Genomic DNA, 23,708 nt, shown 5'->3' on the forward strand with positions numbered 1-23,708 from the left:
GTCGATTGTGACCATGTCGTGGTCCGACGATTCCACCACTTCTGTGGCTGTTTCTCCAATTTAAGTGTTCAAAGTGACCATCCAGGAAGACATAATCTATGCGGGAATAGGTTTGGTGTGGGGGAAGAGTACAACGTGTAGGCTTTGATTAGGGGGTGTTTGGTCCTCCATGCATCAATAAGTAGGTGTTCTGAGATAAGGTGTTAGAAGGCTTTTATGTCTGGGGGGTAGTGGGGTGGTGCCCTCTCTGTAAGACTTCCAGTCTAACACTGGGTGCATAATCAGGTTAAAGCCCCCCCACAAATTAATGAGCCTGTTTTTTCTCCGTCCAGCTTTGCAAAGAGGTCTCTACAGAAGGATAGTTGTTGTGTGTTTGGACCATATGTGGGGCACAGTGTCACAGTTGTGGATCTAAGGGTGCCTTGCACGATGAGGAATCTCCCCGCTGGGTCTCTGCGCATTTGTGATATTTGGAGTCCCAGGGAGGAGCAATACAAAATGCCCACTCTTTCCAGCCCTGATGCCCATATGGTCCCTCCCAGGGTTTTCCCTTTCAAGTTGAATTCACCCTTGTGCTTAAATTTAGTTTTTGGGACAAAGAGAATGTCTAAGTTGGTCTGCTTAAATGTACGAAGTAGCATTGGCCTCTTCTGCTGCCAATTTAGGGCCTTGACATTAAGGGACCCTATCCGAATAGTGTCACCCGCCATCATCCTTTTGCAGTGCATATGCTGTCTGAAGCTTGGCGTGTTGTGTTCTGCTCTGATCCCTTTTGCTTCTCTACTCTCGTGTTACCTCATTTCCCCCTATAATCTAGTAGGACCCTTGTGTTCCCTCCCCCTCCCAGTCCCATTGTAAAAGAAAAGAGTAACGTAGGTAAAAGAGGAAGAAAGTGAAGGCAATCTCCCGGTAACAGTGGAGACACCCTAACCGCTAACATAGGGCCACACAACGGGTGTCGCCCTGGTAACCCTCAACTTCTGTTGCAATCTTAAATCTGTGCGTCCCGCAAAAGCTTGCTGTCAACTTTCAAAAGTACCCAGCCCGGCTGTTTTCTTTTTTTTTTCTTACTTTTTTAGACTGCGTGGTCGAGGAGGGGGAGGTCACAGGGCGGGGAAATACACCTAGTAATAGGGTGAGCCTTTGGTGGTGGCTCAACATGCTTAGGTGTCAGCTCTGAGTGTTCCTCTGATCCCCATTCATGGTGCATCAAGCCGTCACCTCCTCTCTGTGTGCCTTAAGTGCAGTTCATACCCCCCCAGCTGGCTTTGTTATGGGGTGTTCAGTCTTGAACTTTCTGCTGCCCTTGGATTGGTTTCTCTGTCGCCAAGGGCCTGAGGGCTCTCGCGACAGCTCTGATGAGGATGGCATTTCTTCTCCTTCAGCCGTGTCTCTGCCTCACTGCAGGCTTCTCAGTACTCCGTTGGCCTCCTCACCTGTGGTAACTCTATATTCCTCGTTTGCGTGGCTAAATACCAGGGTGAACGGGTGGTTCCATATGTATCTCGTGCCTTTGTCTTGCAAACCATTGGGTGAGGGGGCGGCAGGCCGTCCTCTGGGCCAGAGTAGCAGCTGATGAGTCTTGATAGATTCTTACTTTTGAGACTTCAAAGTCTATTGCGTCTTTCTCTGTCTTGCTCGTTGTAGGATGTCCAATTTATGCTTGTAGTGATGACATCTCGCTAGGACTGATCTTGGACCGGCAGGGAGTCCGCCGGCCCTGTGGACCCTTTCAAATTCGAGTTGTGGCGATTATTCGCGTGGGTAATATGGTGGCTATAAGTTCCTTGACCTTTCTCTCCAGCGATGCCAGCGTCTTGTTGGGGGTCTCTTTGAGACCTTGGATCCTTATGTTAGCCCTTCTCTCTCTGTTTTCCAAGTCATTAACTTTTGCTTCCAGGTCCCGATTTTTCTGTTCAATCCTTCCGTTTTCATCTTGATTATGTCTGCCGACATTTAGAGAGCGATTTGTTTGCCCCCTGACTTTTGGGGATCATGGGGGCGGCAAGCCTCTTGACTGCTTCCTGGCTCACTGGGACTCTACTGCGTTTCCCTTTCTCCTGCTGGCGATGCGGGTCTTGGGCTGTGCAGGGGGTATCTTTTCTCCGTAATCGGCAGTTGTTTCAGTCCCGACCTCCCAGACGTGGATGGTTCACACCTGCCCATCCGAGCAGGGGGGTGGTGGGGTGGAATGATGGGTGCCGTGTGTCTGGGCTATGATAGTGGGAAAACTTCTGGGGGGAGAAGGTGTCTCAAAGAGTCTCCCCCGCTTTCTAAGTAGCTTGTTGCTCGGTTTAGCTTTCAGATTCTGCCCCGACTAGATCCCTCCTGCTCTCCTTACGCGGACTTAGTGCTGGAGACTCTGGGGGATTTCCTTCGCTGCAAGCTTGGTGGGGCCGCTGGCTGGCGGCACAAGGCTCTCTGCCTTGGCGTTGGGCAGCCTCTGGTGTCCCGCGAGGCCTGGGTTGCACCTGGGCGGTTGTCTTGTGTGAAGGCTCGAAGATGCTGGCGAGGGGCGGCCCCTTACAAAGTTATCTTATGCAGTGGCGCCACTGCTCCGCCCTCCATGCAGGTATTGCTAGCTCTGTCCAGTGTGCCAGCATTCTCTCCTGCGTTGGGATGGCTAGAGTCCTGCTGCGGCATAGTCTTGTGTGTTGTCTTTCTCGCGGTGTTCGCAGGGGTTTGCAGCCCGTTGGCGGTTAGAGCCTAACCACACGCCGGTTTGGGCTAGGGGCTTAGGCGTTCAGAGGTAGCAGTGTTGGAAGCAGATGGATCTGCTTCGCTCTCCCCGTGCTGTGTTTCTCCGGATGTGTCCGCGTGCTGGTCAGCAGCGGGGGGAATGGACGAGAGGTGCGGGCAGGCGCTGTCCCCTCAGCGTTGCTGCTGCTGTGTAGGTCGAGGAGATGGGGGGGTGGGGGAGTGGGGGCGCGATGATTGTGCAGGTTCTATCGCAGTCACCCTCCTGGTTGTGGCGCAGAGCTGTGGATGGGGCTGCTTGCGTTGTTCTTGAGTGTACTGTTCCGGTTCCACGTTAGCTGCAGGGGCTCCAGAGGTGGTGACTATTTTGGATTCGGCTGGGTGTTTTCACACGAGACCTGAATTTACCATCAGTTTGAGCAGACCTCCCCTCTGATGGGCACTCTGGGTCGAGCTTGGTCTGTTGCTGGCAGTTTGGTAGGGAAAGGACATAGGCTATGCTCAGCCTCCTTTCTATATCGCGCGGCGCCCCCAGGCGTCTCGGCTTTATAACTGCGCTGTAATGTGGGACGGCCTAGCTGCCGAAGTCTGGGCTGCAGGGGTGTGACTTCCGAGGGCTCGTTCGTTAGGGTCCCTGTCTGATTTTACTTGGCCCGCAGACTGGGGGTTCTCGGTCCCTTCAGCTTTCCTGCTGGCAGATATTAGCTGCTTACGGGCTGGGCAAGCCGTTGAAATCCGCCATTAGTCGAAGGTTAACGGGGAGACGAACAATCAGACATCCATACTGCCTGCGCCCCCATGGTGGTCTCCAAATGCAAGAGATTTTTAATGGGTTTTTGAGTGCACTCTGTGAGATGGCCTCTTAATCCAAACATTATGCAATTACTTCTGAGCAGACGCGCTCTGTTTTACGCAGCCTTTTTGCCAAGTATCCTTCTCCTTTGTTCTCATAGTAACCTGAAATAATCCCCTCCCAAACAATGTAAAGTCATTTACCCTAAATGAACGTGGATCACTAAAGACACGCCTTAAAATGTGCATTTGCCTCTAGTGAGTGAAAATTGACTCTTGGCAAGTAGGAAATGATGTGCTCTGTGTATTTGGAGAGTTGGGGAGGTGAGTAATGTTAACTAGTTAGTAGCGTGACATTTTTATCCCTTACTAAAGGGGCCAGTTTGTCGCACCGGATTCCTGGATTTCCCCACCAACAAAGGGATCTATTTGAAGGCAAGGTGCACTTGATTCATTGAGGGAAGTGTCTGCTTTCACCACAAACGAGTGCCTGATCACCCAAACAGTTTTTCTCCAACTGTATTTAACCTTCAGAACATGTGAGTCGATTCATATCTCGATTTAAAGGCTAGACAGCATGCATGCAGACGGTGGATCTTGCTGATTTTTCCTATTTTATCAGGGCCTTCTTCAACTTAACAGTGCAGTGGATGTTTCTGCACCTATTCTAAAAGAATGAGTGCCAAAACGTTTACTGCTGCAATGGAGGCTAGATTAATTGCACAATACAACTGAAACTTGCACAATGCAGTGTGCTCTTGATGTAGGACTAGTGAGCATCCTAATTCTAGTTTTATCTCTAGATATGTTTGAACGATGCACATTTGGCAGACTCAAGTTTAAGGGAACCCAAATAAATGTGTCCCTGATCAGGTTTTGGCTTCTGATCCTCAGGCCCACAACTCGTCCTACTACGGTGCATCCTCTAACAACAGATAAATAGCCCCATTGGATCTTAAAAGTTTGGATGAATTTGTTGGCTCACTCGTTCAGCCCTCAAAAAGGTGGATTGGAAAGGTTGCTTTGAGCATCCTACGCTCTCATTTGGTTCTACATATAATGGGTAGTATGTCCCGTAAGTGTCTGTGCCTGAGCTCTTCACTCAACAAATGACTTTTATGCTGTGGATAATGTTTATTCTGGGCCTAACAAAATAACGTTTGTGCATGAGAGTCCATTATCCACCACTTCCTCCTGTTGCTCAAAGTTATACATTTCTATTAAGTATACTCTAAATCGGGAGGCCCGCTTCTGGGTTTTAACAGTGGTACAAACCACTTTTTCCTCTTCTGCAAACTTCTGGTCTTCCTTGTTGTCAAATCTTTCTAATTCCTACAGTTTAGAGTTATGTTTGGTTGCATCTGAAGCCCATAGTGCCTCCTAATTGTTGGTGTCCCTTTTCATTGTTTCTGCTTAACCTCTTTTCTATTTTCTTCCAAAGCATCAACATTTATTTCTATTCCTGTAACTTGGGAATTCCATAATGCCCAACACCATGGACTTGACTGACTTTATTCATTCTGTACCTCAAACACTTTTTTCATGTGTACTAGTTTCCCTTTTTCATCATTGCCGTTCATCCTCCCTCCAACTGCTCTCCCTTTATTAATTTATGTGCTGCGAATATTAGGCGTCTCGATATTAAACTCCTTCTCAGTGCCTTTAATATTCATACTCTTCTCGCTCTCTCACTTATACTAGACCCGTCACTGCCTACTTCCCTCTATTCTACCTTGCGTTACTATGTCTCTCCACTTCCTAGGCAGTGCCATCTCTTTACAAGAAGCAAACATTCAGTGTTTCCAGTTTGTATGTCTCTCAATATGCTAAGTATTTCGCTACCCACACTGTACAACCACTTGCAGGATATTTTCTGCCTTTCCAGTGGCAGTGTCTAACACACTTCTCTGGAATCAGGGCCTCAATGTTTTGGCACTGTTGTCACCTCAGTGCAGTATTCCATACCCCTCCTTGCTTTGGGGCAATCTTTCCCAGAATGCAGATGTATATTTCTCTTCCATGTAAGCTTATTTGTGTTTAAGCGCCACAATTCCTGAAATGCAGGAATGCATGGGGCAGCACTCCTAGTGTGCCCCAAAGAGGACTGACCTTCTATGTGCCCTTTAATTTTGATACAACTCCCTTCATTGATTTTGATACTTAATTGCCCTGCCCTCTCTTGTTGAAATTCATTGCCTAGTCATTTTCCTTCAATCTTGTGGACTTGGACACAGCAAGATTTCAATGCATGGTTGCCCTTCTCCAGTCTGTCTGCACGTTGGCAGTGGTTTCTCCTGCTGAGCCCACACAGTGATCTGCTTCATCAGTACGAGTAGCTATCCACCGAACAAGTATATGCATTCTGAATCACTCATAATTAACAGAAACACTGAATTGGCTATGTGAACATAAAGGGAACCCATAAGCATGAAATCCTGGATAATTGCACTGCGTCTTTTAAATGTGGTGCATATGATTCAATTGTAAGGAGACATATTGTACTGATAAAGCATGCAGATAATTTGTGCCCCCATGTAATGGACAGCACCTAACCTAAGATATGAAGACTGCCTCAAATTAAAGTGACCCTCCTGAGTGGAAGACCTTCTATAGAATAGGGTATTTGACCCATGTTCGTTCTAAGTAGAGGAGCTCCCATCTCTTTTGCGATTATGTGAAACTTGGGGTTTTGCCTAAGTAACCCAGGATAATCCAGACGTGGGCCACTTGCTCACTGTGCCTTACTCGTACTCTACTTCACTGAGGAAGCCTACCAATGCTGAAACATGTGCCTGGGGTTGCTGATGGTACTAGTATTTTGGTGCTGGCCTGCCCTTGTCGCTGGGACAAAGACTGATATCCAAATGGATATTTCTGCGCTGTGAAGGGTGCAGTGAGCTAAAACATGGTTGTAGACCCTCCCAAGTGGAAAACATTCCATAGAACACGTTATTGGACCCATGTTCGTTCTCATTAGAGGGCTCCCACACTCCTTTGTAGTTAAAGTGAGGAGCACTGAAAAAATGAATCGATTCATTCATGATTTGTGCGCTCTCCCATTATCGCAAAAAGGGTACACCTGCGGGATGCAGGTAGTTACTTGCTTCCACGAGAGACCGCACCAGACGAGTTTGCCCTACATCCACGTACATTACTGAATTGTAATGAATGAATGTTATATTTACAATTCGGTAGAACCCGTATCGTGGGATTTCGGTGCAGAGTATGCTTGAAGTTTCTTATATTAATACAGCTTTCAACATTCATCAGGAAGATGACCATATCTTTTGAATAGTGTGCATCCATACTACACATGAAGAAAAGGACATGGGGCTGATAAATCAACAGAATGAGAATAGGTTTTGTAGTTTGCTAGTGAGTTATGTCCTGCTTCCACTGTACTTCTACGACCTGTCCCCTTTCCTCCATACTAGCGGGACATTCAGTCCTTCAAGCTTTTTGTAGCTTTTTTTTTTTATAAAGAATTGTCTGTCTTTTTGTTTTTTACCTCGGCCCGTCACATGCATGTCCACAGGCTCTGCCTCCCCCAAACCACGCCTCCTGACCTCGCCCTCTAATCCTTTTCTTGCAGTGTCGGGCCAGATGAATGTAGCAGTCGGAGGGTTTTTTCTGCCTTTTTTCAGTCTGTCAAGATTTTGCCCCCTCATTTTTGGCATCGCTGTCCTTTTTTTTTTTTTTATCGGCCTATGCTGGGACATAAAGACTTTGGCTCTTGTTGGTTGTGTAGTAGAAATTACTGTGATTCGGATCCTCACACGCTTTGTTTGGAGTACCTCGGCCGGATAACATGTAGGACGTGTGATTTACCTGTGATGAACTTTAGACTTGGACCCTCGTTTAACGTCTTTGGTGTTGGGAAGACCTTCAGCACCAGTTAACCTTCTGTGTCAAGCAAGAAGAGTCATCCGGTAAGTGATTTTCTTTCAAGGGTACCCTTGGATGCAGGTTCTTTGCGTAAAGTCCCAGTTCACAAGGGGGTCTATCAGACTCTAGTCCCAATTCTCTCAGGGCTATTTTGGATACTGGAGCAAGCTCTGAGTTTCCCCATTCAGGGCTAACGGTTTAACCAAAGAGGTCTCTGAGGTTCTACTTCCTGGGGTTAATACTGGTACCGGGGTAATACTATTGGAGATTTCTCTGAGGATCATTATAGAAGGGTTACATCTCTTTCTGGCTGCACTGAGGCTCCCCTTTTTAGGTGCTAAATTCTCTGGGTCCAAACCTAAGGATCTCTCACCGAGGGCTAGTACTGCCCTAGCTGAGGTTCTATGGGGAAGGGCTAAGTCCGGAAAGGCCCAATCACAGTTTAAACTGGTTCCTTCATCCGTAGCTGTTGCAAATTCTGTAGTACCTGGGCCGTTCAGTAGATAAGGAGCCTGGACCACTACTAGGATGGACAACCTCATTAGTAAAATGGAGTCCTTTCATCAGACATTACACAATCTTCTTTGAATATTGCGTGAATTCTTGCATGTCTAGAACAAGTTGTCAGCCTGTCGCCGCAGATTCCTGGTTTAGGCCTAGGTCTACTCCACCGCAAAGACCGTTGCTTGAGCAACAACAAAGAACGCACCAATCGGAAGACACCTTCTTTCATAGGCTTTAATGCACTGTGATCCTATGAAACAATATTTCAGGGATCTGCTCACAGAACACCTTCCTAAGCCTACAGTTCATCCGGTACCAGGGCTACAGACAACACTTCCAACGCAGCCAGCGGTGGTACCAGAGGCCCCCCAATCACTGACACAGGCTCCAGAGGCACCTCAGGTTCTACCGTCTTCTGCCTAGGATGCTGTTCTGGTGCCAATTTAGGATATAAGGCTGATGACGAGGAAGTTGTCCCCTCTGCGGCAAAGGCCTTTCATGACAGGCTCATGGACTTAATGGGTTTCCTTGAAATTCCTGTTCCGGAACCACCTCCATTTAGAAGGAGGGGGTGTTAGTGAGAACTCAATTTATTAGGACTTCTGAAATAACAGCAGTGGGGCCCCACACAGTAACCCCTACAAATAAAAGGATTGATGTAAGGTACAGATTGCTACAAACCAAAGAAGTGTGCTTATCTTCTTATCCACATCAGTCTTTGTCAGTGATAGCAGCAGCTGCAATGTTTTCTAGACCTGCTTCTTTGTCTTGTACTTCTTGTGAGCATAGATCCTCAGGTTCTAAAGGCACAATGCAAGAAGGTCTTTGTAAACTCTGCCCTTTATCTAAGGCAAGCCAGTGCTACAGCGCTCTTGGAGGCGTTAAATCAGATTGTGGCAAGATCTGTTGAGTTAGAGAAATTATTTCCCCCTGAACACGCAGAACACTTCAAAAGTATCCTGGCAGTTGCCAGAATGATTGCTCAGGACTTACTGGAGGCAACAGCGTGCCAGATATCTCGACAAGAGGGGTGGCTTTTGGGGCAGATGCTTGCCAACAGGCATGGCTTCACGCCATCACATTCACAAGAGGTGCAGAGTAAGGTGTTCAACGGAAAGGACTTATTTCATAGCACCACGGAAAGCAACCAAATCCCTTTCAATGCTGACAAAACCAGCCGCCAACAAACCACCTTCAACTTCCAGGTTTGATGCAAGATCCAGATCATTTTCTGGTTTCTCTAGGTTTCAGGAACGGAAGGCTAGGCATCCCGACAGGTTGAACAGCATCCAAAGGAAAAAGCAGCGGAAACCTCAGCACATTTTTTTTCCCTCCCTTCTAGTCGCCTCAGCTGGTTCTTCCGCTATACCCTCCCTTAAGGTCTCAAACTAATGGCACTGCTTGGTTCTATGGCACTACGGTGGTGGGCAGAATTTCTCTACGATTGGTAACCTGAAGGACCATAACTTTGGACTCCTGAGTTCTGTCAGTGGCCAACACAGGTTTAAAACCTTCTCTTTTACTCTTGCATCCATCCCGTCGCCCTAGCAACCAGATTGTGTCCTCCTCTCTAAGGCTGGAAATCTCAAGCCTTTTAGATAAAAAGGCTAAAGAGGAGGTGCTGAGCCCAGAGGTCATACATGGTTTTTACTCCTGTCTGTGGTGCAAAAGTCAAACCAGGCAGGCCTGTTCACCAGTCTGGACTTGGCAGATTTCAATCTCTCCGTCCCCCTTCAGAGAGTCAGAATGATTTCTCCCGTGCAGATTTGGTCTGCCCTCCATCAGGGAGATTGGATCTGTGTGGCAGATCTGAAGGATGCGGATCTACTCCCTATATGGCCTCCACTTCAGAAGTTACTGAGATTTTCAGTGGAGCAGTCACATTACCAGTACCGGGTTTTTCCCTTTGGTTTAAACTCTGCATCCAGAGTCTTTACCAAGATGATGGCTGCAGTCTCCTTCTTTCTTCATCTCCAGGGTGCTCATGTCTATCAGTACCTGCATGGCCAGTCTCTATAGACGGTTCAGGCTCCTCTCATCTGCCGCTCAAAACATACAAATGTCAATTTGCATATGTCAAAACTGAATAAAGACCATTGTTGACTTAGAGTGGTATTAGTAAACAAATGTGACTTCCAAACATATACAATGTAATTGGTTTTTCGAGGAGGACCCTATAGAAAATGTGCCGACAGAGATTACCCTGTTTCCAGCCTTAGGTATATCTACACTCAGGAATGAGCGAGTTTGAGCTGATTTGACCGGACAGTTGATGGTCCGACTAAGGCTTTCGTCAGGACACAGAGAGGACACCTGGTGATGGATGTCGTGTTTTCAGAAAAGATGTGGGATGGAATGATAGCTTATGCCTTCCCTCCAGTTCCACTAATTCATTGAGCTCTGAGGAAATTCCAGGAAGCTGCATGTTGCTCTCTCATAGTTGCTCCATGGTGGCCAGCTAGGTTCCGGGATCTGGTAAATCTATCCTGTATAGAAGCAAGTGACTCAGATTTTACCACTGAAGCCTGGGAAAGCAAAAGAATCCTACTTCTGCATCAATGGACGATGTCCTATCATTTGTTTCTGACCTAGCGAGCTTTGTAAATAAACCAGAAACTTGCAGAACTTATTTGTCAGCGCTTGGCGCTTAACTACCAACGCTTTTCAATTGCAAACCCTGTGATGAAGATGCACTTGTATGTACTTCACCATCTTTTTCCTTCAGTCAAACCTCCTCATCCAAAAATGGGATCTGAATGTGGTCCTGGTTGCGTTGTGCCGCAAATCATTTGAGCCAATGGTGTCTGCAGACATAAATCTAGTTTCTTGGAAAGGTCCGTTCCATGGCCAGGAACATAAGTGAAATGCAAGCTGTAGCGGCTGATGGGCCCTTTTCAGTTCACCATCTTGACAAAGTAGTGCAACGCCATGTTACGTTAGTTATTTCTTCAGAAAGTAGACTAAAAACCTGTTGGGCAATTTTTGAAACGTCTACTAGACCTTTTCCCCCTTCAACTCGCACTTTCGAATTTGGTTTATTTAGGTGTGCTAAGCAGCTTGAACTGAGATGGCTGTTAACCCTGCAGTTTAGCAAGTTGAACCAATTGAATTGGCGAGTTGATTTATGACTCAATCCTGAATCCTTAATTATGAAGCGTAGAGTATGATGTCACATATCTGCAAGGAAACATGATGATCATGTCCGACTAGCAATTTATGCTTTTCTGTTTTGTGCCTCCCCAGTCGGTACCGAGGAACCTTGCGGGGTACTTGCTATTTGAGACAATATGGCCCCAGCCTTGAACCAGTGACTAGTTGGGTGGTGTTCATTGAATCATCTCCAATCAACTGTTGGGTTCTGAAGAATGTGGAAGAAAGCAATATAATCCACTGAAACGTGTCGACCTCTGACTAAAAGCAGTGGCTGCGAACTCTCAAGTGGTTAATAACCACTGAACAGGTTATCAAGTCTGTTCTTTCGAGAGAGGGGCGCCCGCTACCTTTGCAAAACGACCCCTGACTACAGTGGCATGCTCAGCTACCAACTGGACAATACCTCAAAATCTTGCTATTCAACTAATACATGCCTTTCATGCAGCTTGTCTCCGCTTTATCTGGTACATGTGGGTTTTGCGCGCTTCTACAAATGTACAAAATAAATAAACCTTATCTTTTTACATAATTTTTTAGCCTAGTAGTGGGAACATTAAAGCACGTTTTTTTCACACTCGTGCTTATATTAAGATCTTCTTTCCCTGGACTTTTATTCTTGAACTAAGCGTTAGATTCATTGTCATGTTATTGGACGTATCTGCCTCAGTAGAAGGGGGGGGGGGGGTTAATCTCTCCTCTGTCCCCTCACTGTAGACAGGCAGCTCATCGACTCCATCTAGGGATAGTGCATGTCTAGGGGACAGTTACTTCTGGTTGGAGGATCATTCACATTATTCACAAACAATTGAATGATAGAAGTAAGCATAACGGGCCTGATCCTTGTGTGCGTTCAGTATCTGGGAGTTTGTACAAAGTCCGGTGATCCCATTTTTGTCGGTTTGTGTTCATATTTCTGCTCAGTGAAACACTGGCCTTTGCCCTCTTGCTTTTTCGGACATTTAAGTTTTTTGTTTTTTTTATGGCCGGAAAGGGTTCTAAATAAATATGCATTAGACATGAGGGCATGTTTATGTAAGTGTTACACAATAGAGTGCAGGTGCTATCAACGCTTTGCTGAATTACTGTTCAATACTAACTGATTTTCTTTGGGTAAATATGAAACATTGTTTGGCATCAGAAGTGGGTCAAATTTTGTAATTTGTTTCTGTAAGAGGGACATACCTGGTTTTGCATGTCTTTGAAGATATGTCACTCGTTGTTTCTCGATTGTTTACAATTAATTGTAAATATGCCTTTTTCTTCTAGGGGACGTTTTTGCTGTTTATCCCAAAAGGTGGCCGATCCCTTTTTGCACTGTTTTACACACTTGGAAATGTTGCAGCATTATCCAGGTAGGTAGGATTTCGAACTGTAAGTTGTAGTCTGCATTCATGTGTTTTTACAGCTCTTGAGACGAAACTGAAAAAGTTGATTGAAATGTGCATGTAAAATAAGTTTTAGCATGTGGCTTTCGACTACCATCCTTGAACCGCTGTTGCATGCGTAATCATGCCAGCCCTCATCCGTTTATTTTGGTTATTGTTCTTCATTTGTATAGCGTAAACCAGGCTCTAAAGCGCACATAAGCACTGCACAGTGATGAGGAAAAAGCACAGGTGATGGCAAAGTCATACATGCAGATATGCAGCAGTCGGGCAATATCTGCAGAAGAGATTCTTATGACAAAGGCAAACTCGAAGATGATCTCATTTACTTGACATTCATATGCCAAACTCAAGACATGAGGGCGTTGGAACAGAATATTCTTTTCTGCGGGTCTGTATGGATGTTAGTTTCTATAAGGCAGGCAGGAATTGGGTGCAAATTACAAAACTGCTGCAGCCTCTTTTAGAGAAAAGCTCTGGTGCGGGGTTGTCCTGTTTTTCTATAATTTTATGGATGAGGATACAAGTTGTATCTTGGATTTTTAAAATGTGCCATCACCTTGTCTGGCTTTTTTTCCAGCTCTAGCACATTTTCTTTCTTAAAGAATGTTTGCTTGTCTGCCCATTTTCTTTCATTTTAATTAGTCTTTAGTAGCCTTTTCTGTGTTCTCCCACTGAGTAGTGCTCTACATTCCCTAATGTAATGTTCAGTTATGTGCCCCTAATGCCGGTGGAGAGAATTTAAATGCCGAGGAGAATGTTTTAAGTATCAAAGCTCTTGGACTGAAAGGGAGTCCAGAATTGCATGACCAGAGTGGAATAATCTATGCCGGAGTTCAGCAAAGGCGGATTTAGCAGTTTGATAAGGGATACATGCTCAGGTCCTCTTTTGCTCTGTCTCGAACCTCAAATACAAGCATCCATAGTTGCACACGGCCTCCAATAGAGGTCTTAACTTATTAACACTCCTCAGCAGAAGACAATTTACAAGAAGTTGTATTTAGTGATGTTAATGGGTAACTGGCAGTGGCATTTCTGTGGCACTTTTATTGTGCAGTTTTAATGAGCTATTTAAGTGAGAGTGTGTGATAGGAAATAACCGTGGTCCCAGAACAAGCTGTATTAAACAATTACTTTTCATGCATTTTTCACTTTGTGACTGTAGAATGTTTTTTATTTAACATTTTTCCATAGCATGAACAAGGCAACAAGGGCACTGTACAATATTAACATATACAAACGTGCAAATATATTATATACAAAGTTCAGATAAAAACAAACGTACTGGACAGTTTAAGGAACAAAAGAGAGCATTCAGGAACCAAGATTTGAAGAGTTTAGACATGGTGGTCTAAAATGACGGAACGGAACGAGCCTCTCTAGGCGCGAGAGGGGCTCGTTCCGTTCCGTCATTTTAGACCACCAGGTCTAAACTCTTCACTGAAGAGATTTCTGCAACAGCGAAGCTATAGAGTTAATAAGAAATAACACTTGCAAGCCAAGGTTTTGTCTAAACAACCTTAAGCCTCAGATGAAGAGCAAGAATCGCTCGAAACGCGTGTCGGGCTGTTTTCAAACCACAATAAACCTGCAATTGTAGCAATTTGTAGTATCTTTTGGTGTCGGCGCAGCAAGACTGGAAAACGCCCCTTCATTTTTTCGTATTTCACAGTGGTATACCTGGGCAAGGTATCCTCAACATCCAGGCCACTGCAGCCCCCCGTTTACCTAATTTATGGTGCAAGCGCATCGTTCTACTTTTGGTTTGTTTTGCCCACCCACTTTTCCAGCTATTTTTTTAAGACTCTGGAAAGCAACACTTTTCCTACCAATGATATTCTAACTGAAGAAAAAAGGGACAAAATGTGGGGAAAAAAATCAGTGTGGCAGAGGTGTTTTGGCAGCAGTATAGCAGATATTCTGGTTTTATTGCAAGTGACCCGTGTGGATTAAAGCAAGCTGGTTCTGCATTCTACTATTTTGATCTACAGGGCGAAAGAAGACCATGGAAAGCTGCAAAGAAGTAAAAAAAAGAAAAAGGGCGTAAAAATAATGACACATTCTAGAAAATGTCTTCGCAATCTCCATTCCACAGAGGAAGAGGCTGAGAAGTGTTTTGTCTGGCTTAAATGGGGTAAATTTGGGGAAGCGCTGTGGTTCCTTCTGTAGTAAATGCTTCTTCGAAGGGATTGTGTCCTCCGACGTATTCCTTATCTTTGTTATATTTGAAGTTACCCATCCCAGCTTGCTGGCCTCGGAAATGTTTTCAGTTGAGGGCGCTGCGCGTCAACGTCCTTCGAGTTGATGTCCCTCGACAGCCTCCGTCTCGGCGCCGACATCACTGTGCGTATAAATAGACTCGCAGAGCGTCCGTTGCTCAGTTCTGTTTTTCCGTGCTTCGTGTGGCTCGGAAACATGTTGCTCAGTTCTTTCTTCAAGAAGATTCAGACTTATTCTTCGAAGATATCATCTTATTTCGATGGCTTCTTCATCCAAACCATCGACCCCTCGGTCCGGCTTCAAAAAGCGTTGTGACTGTGGGAAGAAAATGTTGTTGACGGATCCTCACAGGATCTGTTTGTGGTGCCTGGGATCGGAGCATCACTGTTCGGAATGCAAGGACTGTACGTCCATGACGGCGAAAGCCTTGAAGGAGCGTAAGGGGAAGCTAGAAAGAGGGAAGACTCTTACATCTCTTACTCCCTCGAAAGTTTCTTCAGCAGAGTCGAGACATTCATCTCCTCATCATAAGAAACATTCCCGTTCAAGATCTCGAAGCGGTTCCCATCATTCTTCGAGATCGAGACACCTTAACAATAGGCGTCGTAGACCTCCCTCTTCTTCGTCTTCTTCTCTCTCCCCAGAAAGGGTCACCTGCCCCACGAAACACAGCTCTCCAGCTAAGTGGGAGGAATTTTGTAAGAAATGCTTAGCGTCTTCAAGAAAACGGCCTTGACCCCCTCAGAGACGTCTAAAAGTGATACCCCGGGTGAAAGACCCGAAAAATCAAAATGCTGTGAGTCGTTGCACCCGGAGAGAGAAACTACCCGAGAGCGTCATGAACCCTCGAGTAAAGGCAGTAAGACCACGTCATTGACGCCGTCTTCGAAGCTTTCTTCGACTCATAAATCTGCGTCATCAACACCGTTGTCGAAAGGCCCTTCGACGCATAAATTAGTTACGTCGACGCCACTGTCGACTCCGATAAAGGACAGACCTACAACTGTCACTGTAGAGGTGTCGAGGACCTCAACCATAACGTCCAGAATGCCATAGACTATTTTGACAACACATAGTATGATTCCGATCCTCTCAAGTACATTGAGGTCTCTTCAAACTTTTTCGATGCCCTTTTCGAGTTTGTCGAAGCCTGTGACTTCCACGTCGACAACCTCCACGTTTTCACAACCAGTGACAACAAATTTAGCTCCTTCTGCTCTAGAAATGGGTTTTAAACCACATCCTAGGTCTGACTATTTTAGAGTCTTGTCCTCAATATGTGAGGAAGGTGAGGATTCCGATCATGAGAGACCTTTTGGTTTACAAAGGACCACTACACCCATACCAGAGGAATTTATCTCTGAAGAGAACAGGTTGAAGGACCTTCAAGATTCCTTACATGAGGCAAGTGGTTTAGATACTTCTCCAGAAGTAGTTTGCTAAACCAGACCCTGGGGAACATGCTGAGGCCCCTTATAGGGTTCTGATGGCCAGAATAATCAAATTCATGGGGTGGTCTACACCTACACCCTCTTTTCAGCAGGATGACCTTACTGATATTTTTGATAAAGGTCCACAGGAGGATCCTGTTGTCCCTTTTCATTCTTCTCTGCAAAGAAAGGTTTCTGCAAATTGGGAAACTCCTGAAGTTATCCCTGCAGTTAACAAGAGACTGTCTGCTAAATACAGGGTATCTGCTACAGATCCTGAATATTTGAGCAAACATCCAACTCCAGAGAGTTTGGTTGTACAAGCAGCAACTTCATCAAACAGTAGATCTGCATACCCTACTATTCCACAGGATAGGGATGATAAAAGATTTGATGTTATGTCAAGAAAAGTCTTTTCAGCATGTAGCATGCCGCTTAAATCTATTAACGCCACTTGCACGCTTGCAAGATTCAGCCATACACTTTGGGAGTGTGCTTCATCAGCGGCTGTCTGTCTCCCAGAAGGAGAAGAAAGGGAAGCATTTTTAAACATCAAGGATGGAAAAGATGCAATGTGCGAGTCACTTCAAACAGGCATTGATTCTGCTGACAGTATCAGCAGGGCCATGGTGGGAAGTACCACAATCCGCAGATTTGCGTGGTTGCCCAAGTCTGGTTTTGCTCCAGATGTACAAGCTAGACTTTTGAACATGCCCTTTGACGGCACTTCTTTGTTTGGTAAGAAGGCTGATGACAGCCTGGAGTGAAATCTCTTGGGGCTGCAATCCGACAGACCCGAATCGTCCACCAGGAACCTCCTAGAGGGGTAGGTCCTTTTGCTTTTACTCCGCATTCGGAAAAGGTAGAGGACAGCCAGCTCAAAGGGGCCAGAAATGATTCACCCGTGGTGGACGGGGAAAAGGTACAAAAACCGCAGCAGCAGGTGCCACTTTAGCCTCGGCAGCTGCGTTGGCCGCTTCTAAACCCCTCTGGTGTCTTCCCTCACAAGACACCAGTAGGGGGCAGGTTAACTCAACATCTGGCAGAATGGCAGGCTATTACGTCAGATACTTGGGCATTGGAGACAGTTGCCCAATGTTACTGCCTGCCTTTCCTACACACCCCTCGGAGTCATGCACCGGGGAACAACTCTTTGAAGTTTCCAGATCCGCTCCTTATGCAGGAGATTGTAGACCTGCTAGAGAAAGGTGCCATAGAACCGGTAACTGTAGCAGAGAGGAACAAGGGTTGGTATTCCCCCTACTTCCTAGTACCAAAGGACGGAGGACCGAGACCCATCTTGGTCTTACGAGAATTGACAAATTCCTCAGGAAGGACAAGTTCAAGATGGTAACTCTTTCTCTGATTCTTCAGGCCCCCAGCTTCAGGACTGGATGGTATCTCTAGACCTTCAGGATGCTTATTTCCATGTGCCAATCCATCTCAAACACAGGAAATACCGGAGGTTCGCAATTGGCAACTATCATTATCAGTTTCGAGTTCTGCCATTTGGGCTGACCTCCGCTCCGAGGGTCTTCACCGAGCTAATATCGGTAGTGGCTGCAAATCTAAGGAGGGAAGGGATCCAAGTCTACCCTTACCTGGACGGTTGGTTGATCAGAGCAGTATCTTCGGAACAAGCTCAGATCCATCTGGATTATGTCTGCCACTTCCTTCACAACGGTAGTCACATATGCCTCACTCACAGGGTGGGGAGCCCATGCCAACGACTTGACCATCAGTGGTCGTTGGTCTCCATCGGAGTCCAGACTACATATCCACCTGTTGGAGCTGAGAGCAATCAGACTAGCGCTGAAGGGTTTTCTGCCTTCAGTACGGGGAAGAATGTCCCGATAATGACGGACAAAACAGTGGCCATGCACTACCTCAACAAAAGAGGAGGCATAGGATCACTGCCCCTGTGCAGAGAGGCAATGCAGCTCTGGTTTTGGGCAATTCAGGAAGGAATCTCTCTATCGGCAGTTCACCTAGCCGGAGAGAAGAACTTGACAGCGGATGCTCTGAGCAGGCAGAGTACAGTTTTCCACGAGTGGGTGCTAGCTCAGGAAGTCCTTCAAGAGATCGTTGCCCTTTGGGGAACCCCTCAAGTGGATCTGTTCGCCACCAGCATCAACAGGAAGTGCGATCAGTTTTGTTCAGGGGAATTTCCCCCGAGAGGAGCTCTAGGAGACGTGTTCGTAGTGAACTGGGAGTTTCCACTCCGGTACGTGTTTCCTCCAGTCCCTGTCATTCCTCAAATGATCAGGAGGTTGAGAATTTTCTGCAAGACCATGATCCTAATTGCCCCAGATTGGGCCAGGAGAACGTGGTAGCTGGACCTTCTGGACATGTCCATCTGCCCTCCAATTTGTCTTCCGCAAAGAGAGGATCTTCTCTCGCAGAAGGGAGGTCAGTTTCTCCATCCAGACATCAGAACCCTCAACCTTCACGCTTGGTTTCTGAAAAGTTGAGATACAAGGATTGGGATCTCCCGGATGACGTCATGGAGGTGTTGCTTTCGGCTAGAAGGCTGGCAACAAAGACTTTATACCGCTGCTGTTGGAACAAATTTTGCAGCTGGTGTAGAGAAAAGAATATTGAATCCTTTTCATGCAATACACCAATGGTGTTATCTTTCTTACTGTATTTAGCAAATTCAGGTCTTCAAGTTGGTATGATCAAGGGCTACCTCGCAGCGCTATCAATCTTTAAGCGCACTACAGAGGAGCCTTCATATTTCAAATTACCTCTGATTACTTCTAATTTTCTGATGGGTACTCCTTTCGAACTACTCCATTCTTGTTCATTAAGATTTCTCACTCTTAAAACAGTCTTTCTAGTGGCTCTAACATCTGCCAGAAGAGTGAGCGAATTACAAGCTCTATCTTGCAAACCTCCTCATACAATCTATCATAAAGACAAGGTTGTCTTACAAGTGAAGCCTAATTTTCTCCCAAAGGTGGTTTCTGAATTCCACATTACTGAGAAAATAACTTTACCTTCATTCTACTCTCCTCCCCATCCAGGGAAAGAGGAAGAGAGGTTACATAGACTAGATCCAAGGCATGCCTTGAGTTTTTATATCGGCAGACTTGCTAGAATAAGACAAACAGACCAACTGTTTGTAGGTTATACAGGACACACATTGGGAATGCCAATCACAAAACAGACCATTTCAAGATGGATTATTTTAACCATTCTAGAATGCTACAAATTAGCAGGGAAAGAGACCCTTAGAAAGAGAAAGACATTTTAGGGCTCCTTCAACCAGGGTTATTGCAGCCTCTTCGGCTCTCCAGAGAGGGGTTCCGATTCGGGACATATATGCGGCTGCCACATGGTCGTCGACACATACTTTTACAAAAGTTTACAGCCTGGATTCCTCCTGTAGCCAGGAGACAAGATTTGGCAAAGCTGTGTTACATTCTGTACATTCTTAAAGGGAATATTGCATTTTACTCCCACCTCCTCTTTCACACCACTGCTATGGGAGTCCTTCAAAGATGATAAGGAATACGTCGAAGGACACAATCCCTTCGAAGAACAAGTTACTTCTTACCTTGTAACGTTCTTTCGATGGGATGTTCCTCCGACGTATTCCTGATCGCCCCTCCCATCTATCCCCTCAGTAAAACTTGCCTTGTGGTTGCAGCTTACGCTCCTTCAAGGTCAATAACCAATTCATGCACAGCTAATTTCAAGCTTCAAAACGGAACTGAGCAACGGACGGTGCACAAGTCTATTTATACGCACAGTGACGTCGGCGCCGATACGGAGGCTGTCGAGGGACATCAACTCGAAGGACGTTGACGTGCAGCGCCCTCTACTGAAAACATTTCCGAGGCCAGCAAGCTGGGATGGGTAACATCAAAGATCACAAAGATAAGTAATACGTCGGAGGAACATCCCATCGAAAGAATGTTACAAGGTAAGAAGTAACTTGTTCTTCGACACCCTCGATCAAAGATGTCTTGACTCGGACATTGATTTAAACTGTCCCAGTTCCCATTAACTTTACAGGATTAGATAAACCCATGCAGGTGGATCCATTTTAAGTCAACAAGATTAGAACCTACTTCTTCAGGGATAAAACAACCAGTGATTACAAACTATACTATTCTTACTTTTGATAATTCTGGTCCGTTGAAGTTTGGCCCAGGACTTACATTTAAAAACCCAGGAATTGCTAATGCTAGGCTCTTTGTCTCAGTAATTGGAGCCCAATTAAAACAATCTGATATAAATACCCAGACAGCATTGCATTATACAGCTAAACAAATCTCCCAAGTTGGGGCCCAAAACATTCTCTAATGCTGCCATTTGGTCCAACTCAACTGGCCATTAGAAACCCGCTTTGTTGAAGGACCCAAGTTTTTCTAAAGAGCTGTCTCAGGAAAGGTGTTCTATATTATATTAGAATTGATAGTTAAATCATACGATCCGTTTATTTTAAATAGATCAAATGTTTTGGGCCTCTCATTAGATTCCTACCTTGCACTTGCTTACATCTGGAGACATTTAGATTGTTTATTTCTTTGACGAAAACCGTGCGGATATTGTGGATTTGTGCATGAACTAATTGCTTCTGACGAAAGTGATTTTGGAGGAAGCCGAGGAAATGTATAAACTTAGCTATGATATTCTTCCAAAAAGGCATAGTGATGTGTTGCGTTAAAGTCTTTGCCATCCCAGAAGTCGATTAGCTGAAGGTTATGGCCCTGTGGATGTGCTAAAAATCACATGCAAAAATACTCAATAGGAACAGTCTGGTGCGTTTTGAAACTCCAATTTGTAATGTAGCGCAAGCGGAGGGAATAGAGGCAAACAATTGGTCATGGCCGACTGCATCTCTTTTAAGAGGATTTAAGAGACTTCGGGACAGTGGGAGTCTTTGTGTCTTGGTTTTGAACGCACATGGTTTTCAGAATTTTATGAATGTTTTGACAAGGGCTCACATTTTCTCTATTCATGATATTATCATTCTGCAAGAAACTTGGCTGATGTCCAACATTACTATTGATGGTTTTTGATAGTTTGGCAGCTTGCCAAGACTCCAGTGGCGGCCGCCCCTCTGGCTGTTTGTTGGCCACTATTAATAATGCCTATATTAAGCAGGCAGAGGTTGTATCAGTAGACGAAGATAGTATATTGGCCCTAAAACTATATTTGAAAAATGATTCTGATGTTTCTTATATGCATAATGCTGATTTGTTTGTTTATATATTTATAACGTGCACCAGACCCGCGACTCAGGGCACGAGGACAAGGACATTTTCAGCTTACAAGGTTGCAAAGATACAATACGATATACAGCGTAGATAATTAGATAGTCAAGACACACAGAAAGGTAGACCTCACATATGATACTGAGTTTGGGTTGCCAAATACATGGTCAAAAAGGTGACAATGCAAGTGGGATACAGTTGTGGCTATAAACAGTGTATTTATAACTTGGCAGGCTTCAAACGATGAGGCATTAGGATTTGAAAGGTCGTACGGAGTTTAACAATCATTTTCTTTAAGCCAATTGATAATGTTTAGTCTGAAGTTTGAGTAGGTTTGGCCTGCCCTTAGGTGGGGGGAGGGAGTTCCAAAGTCGGGCAGCTTTGACAGGGAAACTGTTGCCACTGATTTCTGTCATTTTGAAGGAGGGGACTGCCGGGCAGTTCTTGTAGGCCGCTCTAGTTTGTCGGAGCATGGGTCTTCTATTGATTCTGTCTGTCAAGTAGCGAGGTGCTGCATTGTTGAGGCACTTGAATGATAGTGAAGCAGTTTTTAGCCGGATTTTATCAATGGAGGAGAGCCAGTTAGTCTGTCTCATTACCGCCGAGATATGTTCTCTTTTGGTCATTCCTAACGCTGCTCTCAGGGTGTTATTTTGAAGTGTTTGAATTTTACTGGTTATGTATTTGTTGGAGCCAAGGTAAAGGGCATTGCAGGAGTCCAGTTTGGACAGCACAATTGCTCTTGCCAGTGTATTACAGGTACTTCTTGAGAGGAAGAGCTTGGCCGACCTAATCACTTTACATGTGTAGGCTGTGGATGATGCCATTGCATTCACTTGTTTAGCCAATGTGAGGCTGGAATCAAGGTAAAAGCCTAAGGTTTTTACCTCCTTGGCAACCTTAATCGTGTATGTATGTAAAGTATAATTGTGGCCAAGTTTATTAATGTTGTACATGGTCTCCAGAATGAGTTCTGTTTTGTCATTCAGGCATAGACCATGGAGTGCCATCCATTCCTGGATGATGAGGTATATTCTATTCACCAAGGCCAAATCCTTGTTGTAATCCCCTGTAAGTGGAATTGAGAATCTGGGTGTCGTCTGCATAGTTAGTGTAGGTGACACCGAGATAATCCATATTATCAAACTGGGGCTTAGTAAATATATAATACATGGTGGGGGGATACGCAGGACCCCTGAGGAACACCGCAAGTGATGGGGATGGGGTCTGCTACTGCTGTGGCAGAGAAGACCCTCATAGTCCTACTACGTAAAGATTGGATCCAGGCTATAGTTTGTTGTGAGAAATGCGCTGCTGACTCTAGATGGTTAGAGGACATTATGGTCCACCAGATCAAACGCTGTGTGGGAGATCAAGAAGTAGTAGTAAGGCAGATTTGCGTTTGTCTCTCAGCTCGTAAACCTGGGCCTTAAAGTCAGTAAGCGCTGTTTTGGTACCATGCTGGGGTCTGAATCCTGATTGCCTGGTGCCAAGAAGTTGGTTCTGCTCCAAGAAGGTCTGAATTTGTGGGTAAGCTACCCTGTCTAGTATCTTTAGGAGGAATGGCACCGTTGTGATAGGCCTATAATTCGTAGGTATGGAGGGGTCAAGCAATTGTTTCTTAAGAGGGAGGACCCAGGATTCCTTAAGATTACTTGGGATAGTGCCCGAGGTAAATGACGTGTGATGAGCTTAGAGATGAAAGGTGCTAGGTCCCTGGCTGCGTTTTTTATAATTTGGGCAGGACATTTATCTCCACGGCAGTTGGAAGGTTTGAGCGAAAGAATGATTTTTTTTTCAACCTCTAGTACAGAAACTTTATAGAAGTTGAAATGTTGTACTGGTTTAGGTGGAGTAGGTGGCATGCAAATGTGTGGGGTTGTGGTAGGTATAAAGTTTTTTTTATTCTAAATTTTGACTTGGAGAGTAGCGATTTTGTCGGTGAGGGCCTTCTGTATGTCAGGACACCAAGCCTCGTCTTCAACACAATTATCAGGTACAGGGATCGGGTTCTCAAGTTCATTTAGTATTGCAAACAGTCCCTTGGTACCTGAATTGGCTTGCAGTATCCTGTTATCGTAACTTTCCTTTTTGGATCGCCGTATTTCAGTTTTGTATTTAGTGGAGATATTGATATGGCTAGCTTTGTTTACCTCAGGTGGTGCTAACCTCCAAATAGATTTGCTTATGCGTTTTTCTTTCCTTAGTGTTTTTAAATGTGGAGTAAACCAGGAATTTAGATTGGAATCCTATGTGTTCTAGACTAGGAGATTATTTGTGTGCTGTTGCAGAAATTCTAGGAGATTTCATGAGTCGAAATTATGTCAACAATGTGATCTTCGATTGTGATATTAAATTCACAATGCATTGTGGTGGAAATGAATGGCACTGGGAAGGTTGTATTTTTTATATTTTTT

The 23,708-nt window shown here is 45.2% G+C and overlaps 1 protein-coding gene across 2 annotated transcripts in view; it reads left to right on the forward strand.

Annotated features, from left to right (window-relative positions):
- SFT2D1 (SFT2 domain containing 1) overlaps nucleotides 1-23,708 on the forward strand; it is a 646,168-nt gene that overhangs the window by 238,033 nt on the left and 384,427 nt on the right. For both annotated transcript variants that reach the window (XM_069607711.1, XM_069607710.1), the window contains one exon: nucleotides 12,298-12,383. In XM_069607711.1, coding sequence (XP_069463812.1) covers nucleotides 12,298-12,383 — 86 coding nt within the window. The remainder of the gene's footprint in view (nucleotides 1-12,297; nucleotides 12,384-23,708) is intronic.

Source organism: Ambystoma mexicanum, chromosome 4q, assembly GCF_040938575.1.
Source record: "Ambystoma mexicanum isolate Mex_15411 chromosome 4q, UKY_AmexF1_1, whole genome shotgun sequence".
NCBI lineage: Eukaryota > Metazoa > Chordata > Amphibia > Caudata > Ambystomatidae > Ambystoma > Ambystoma mexicanum.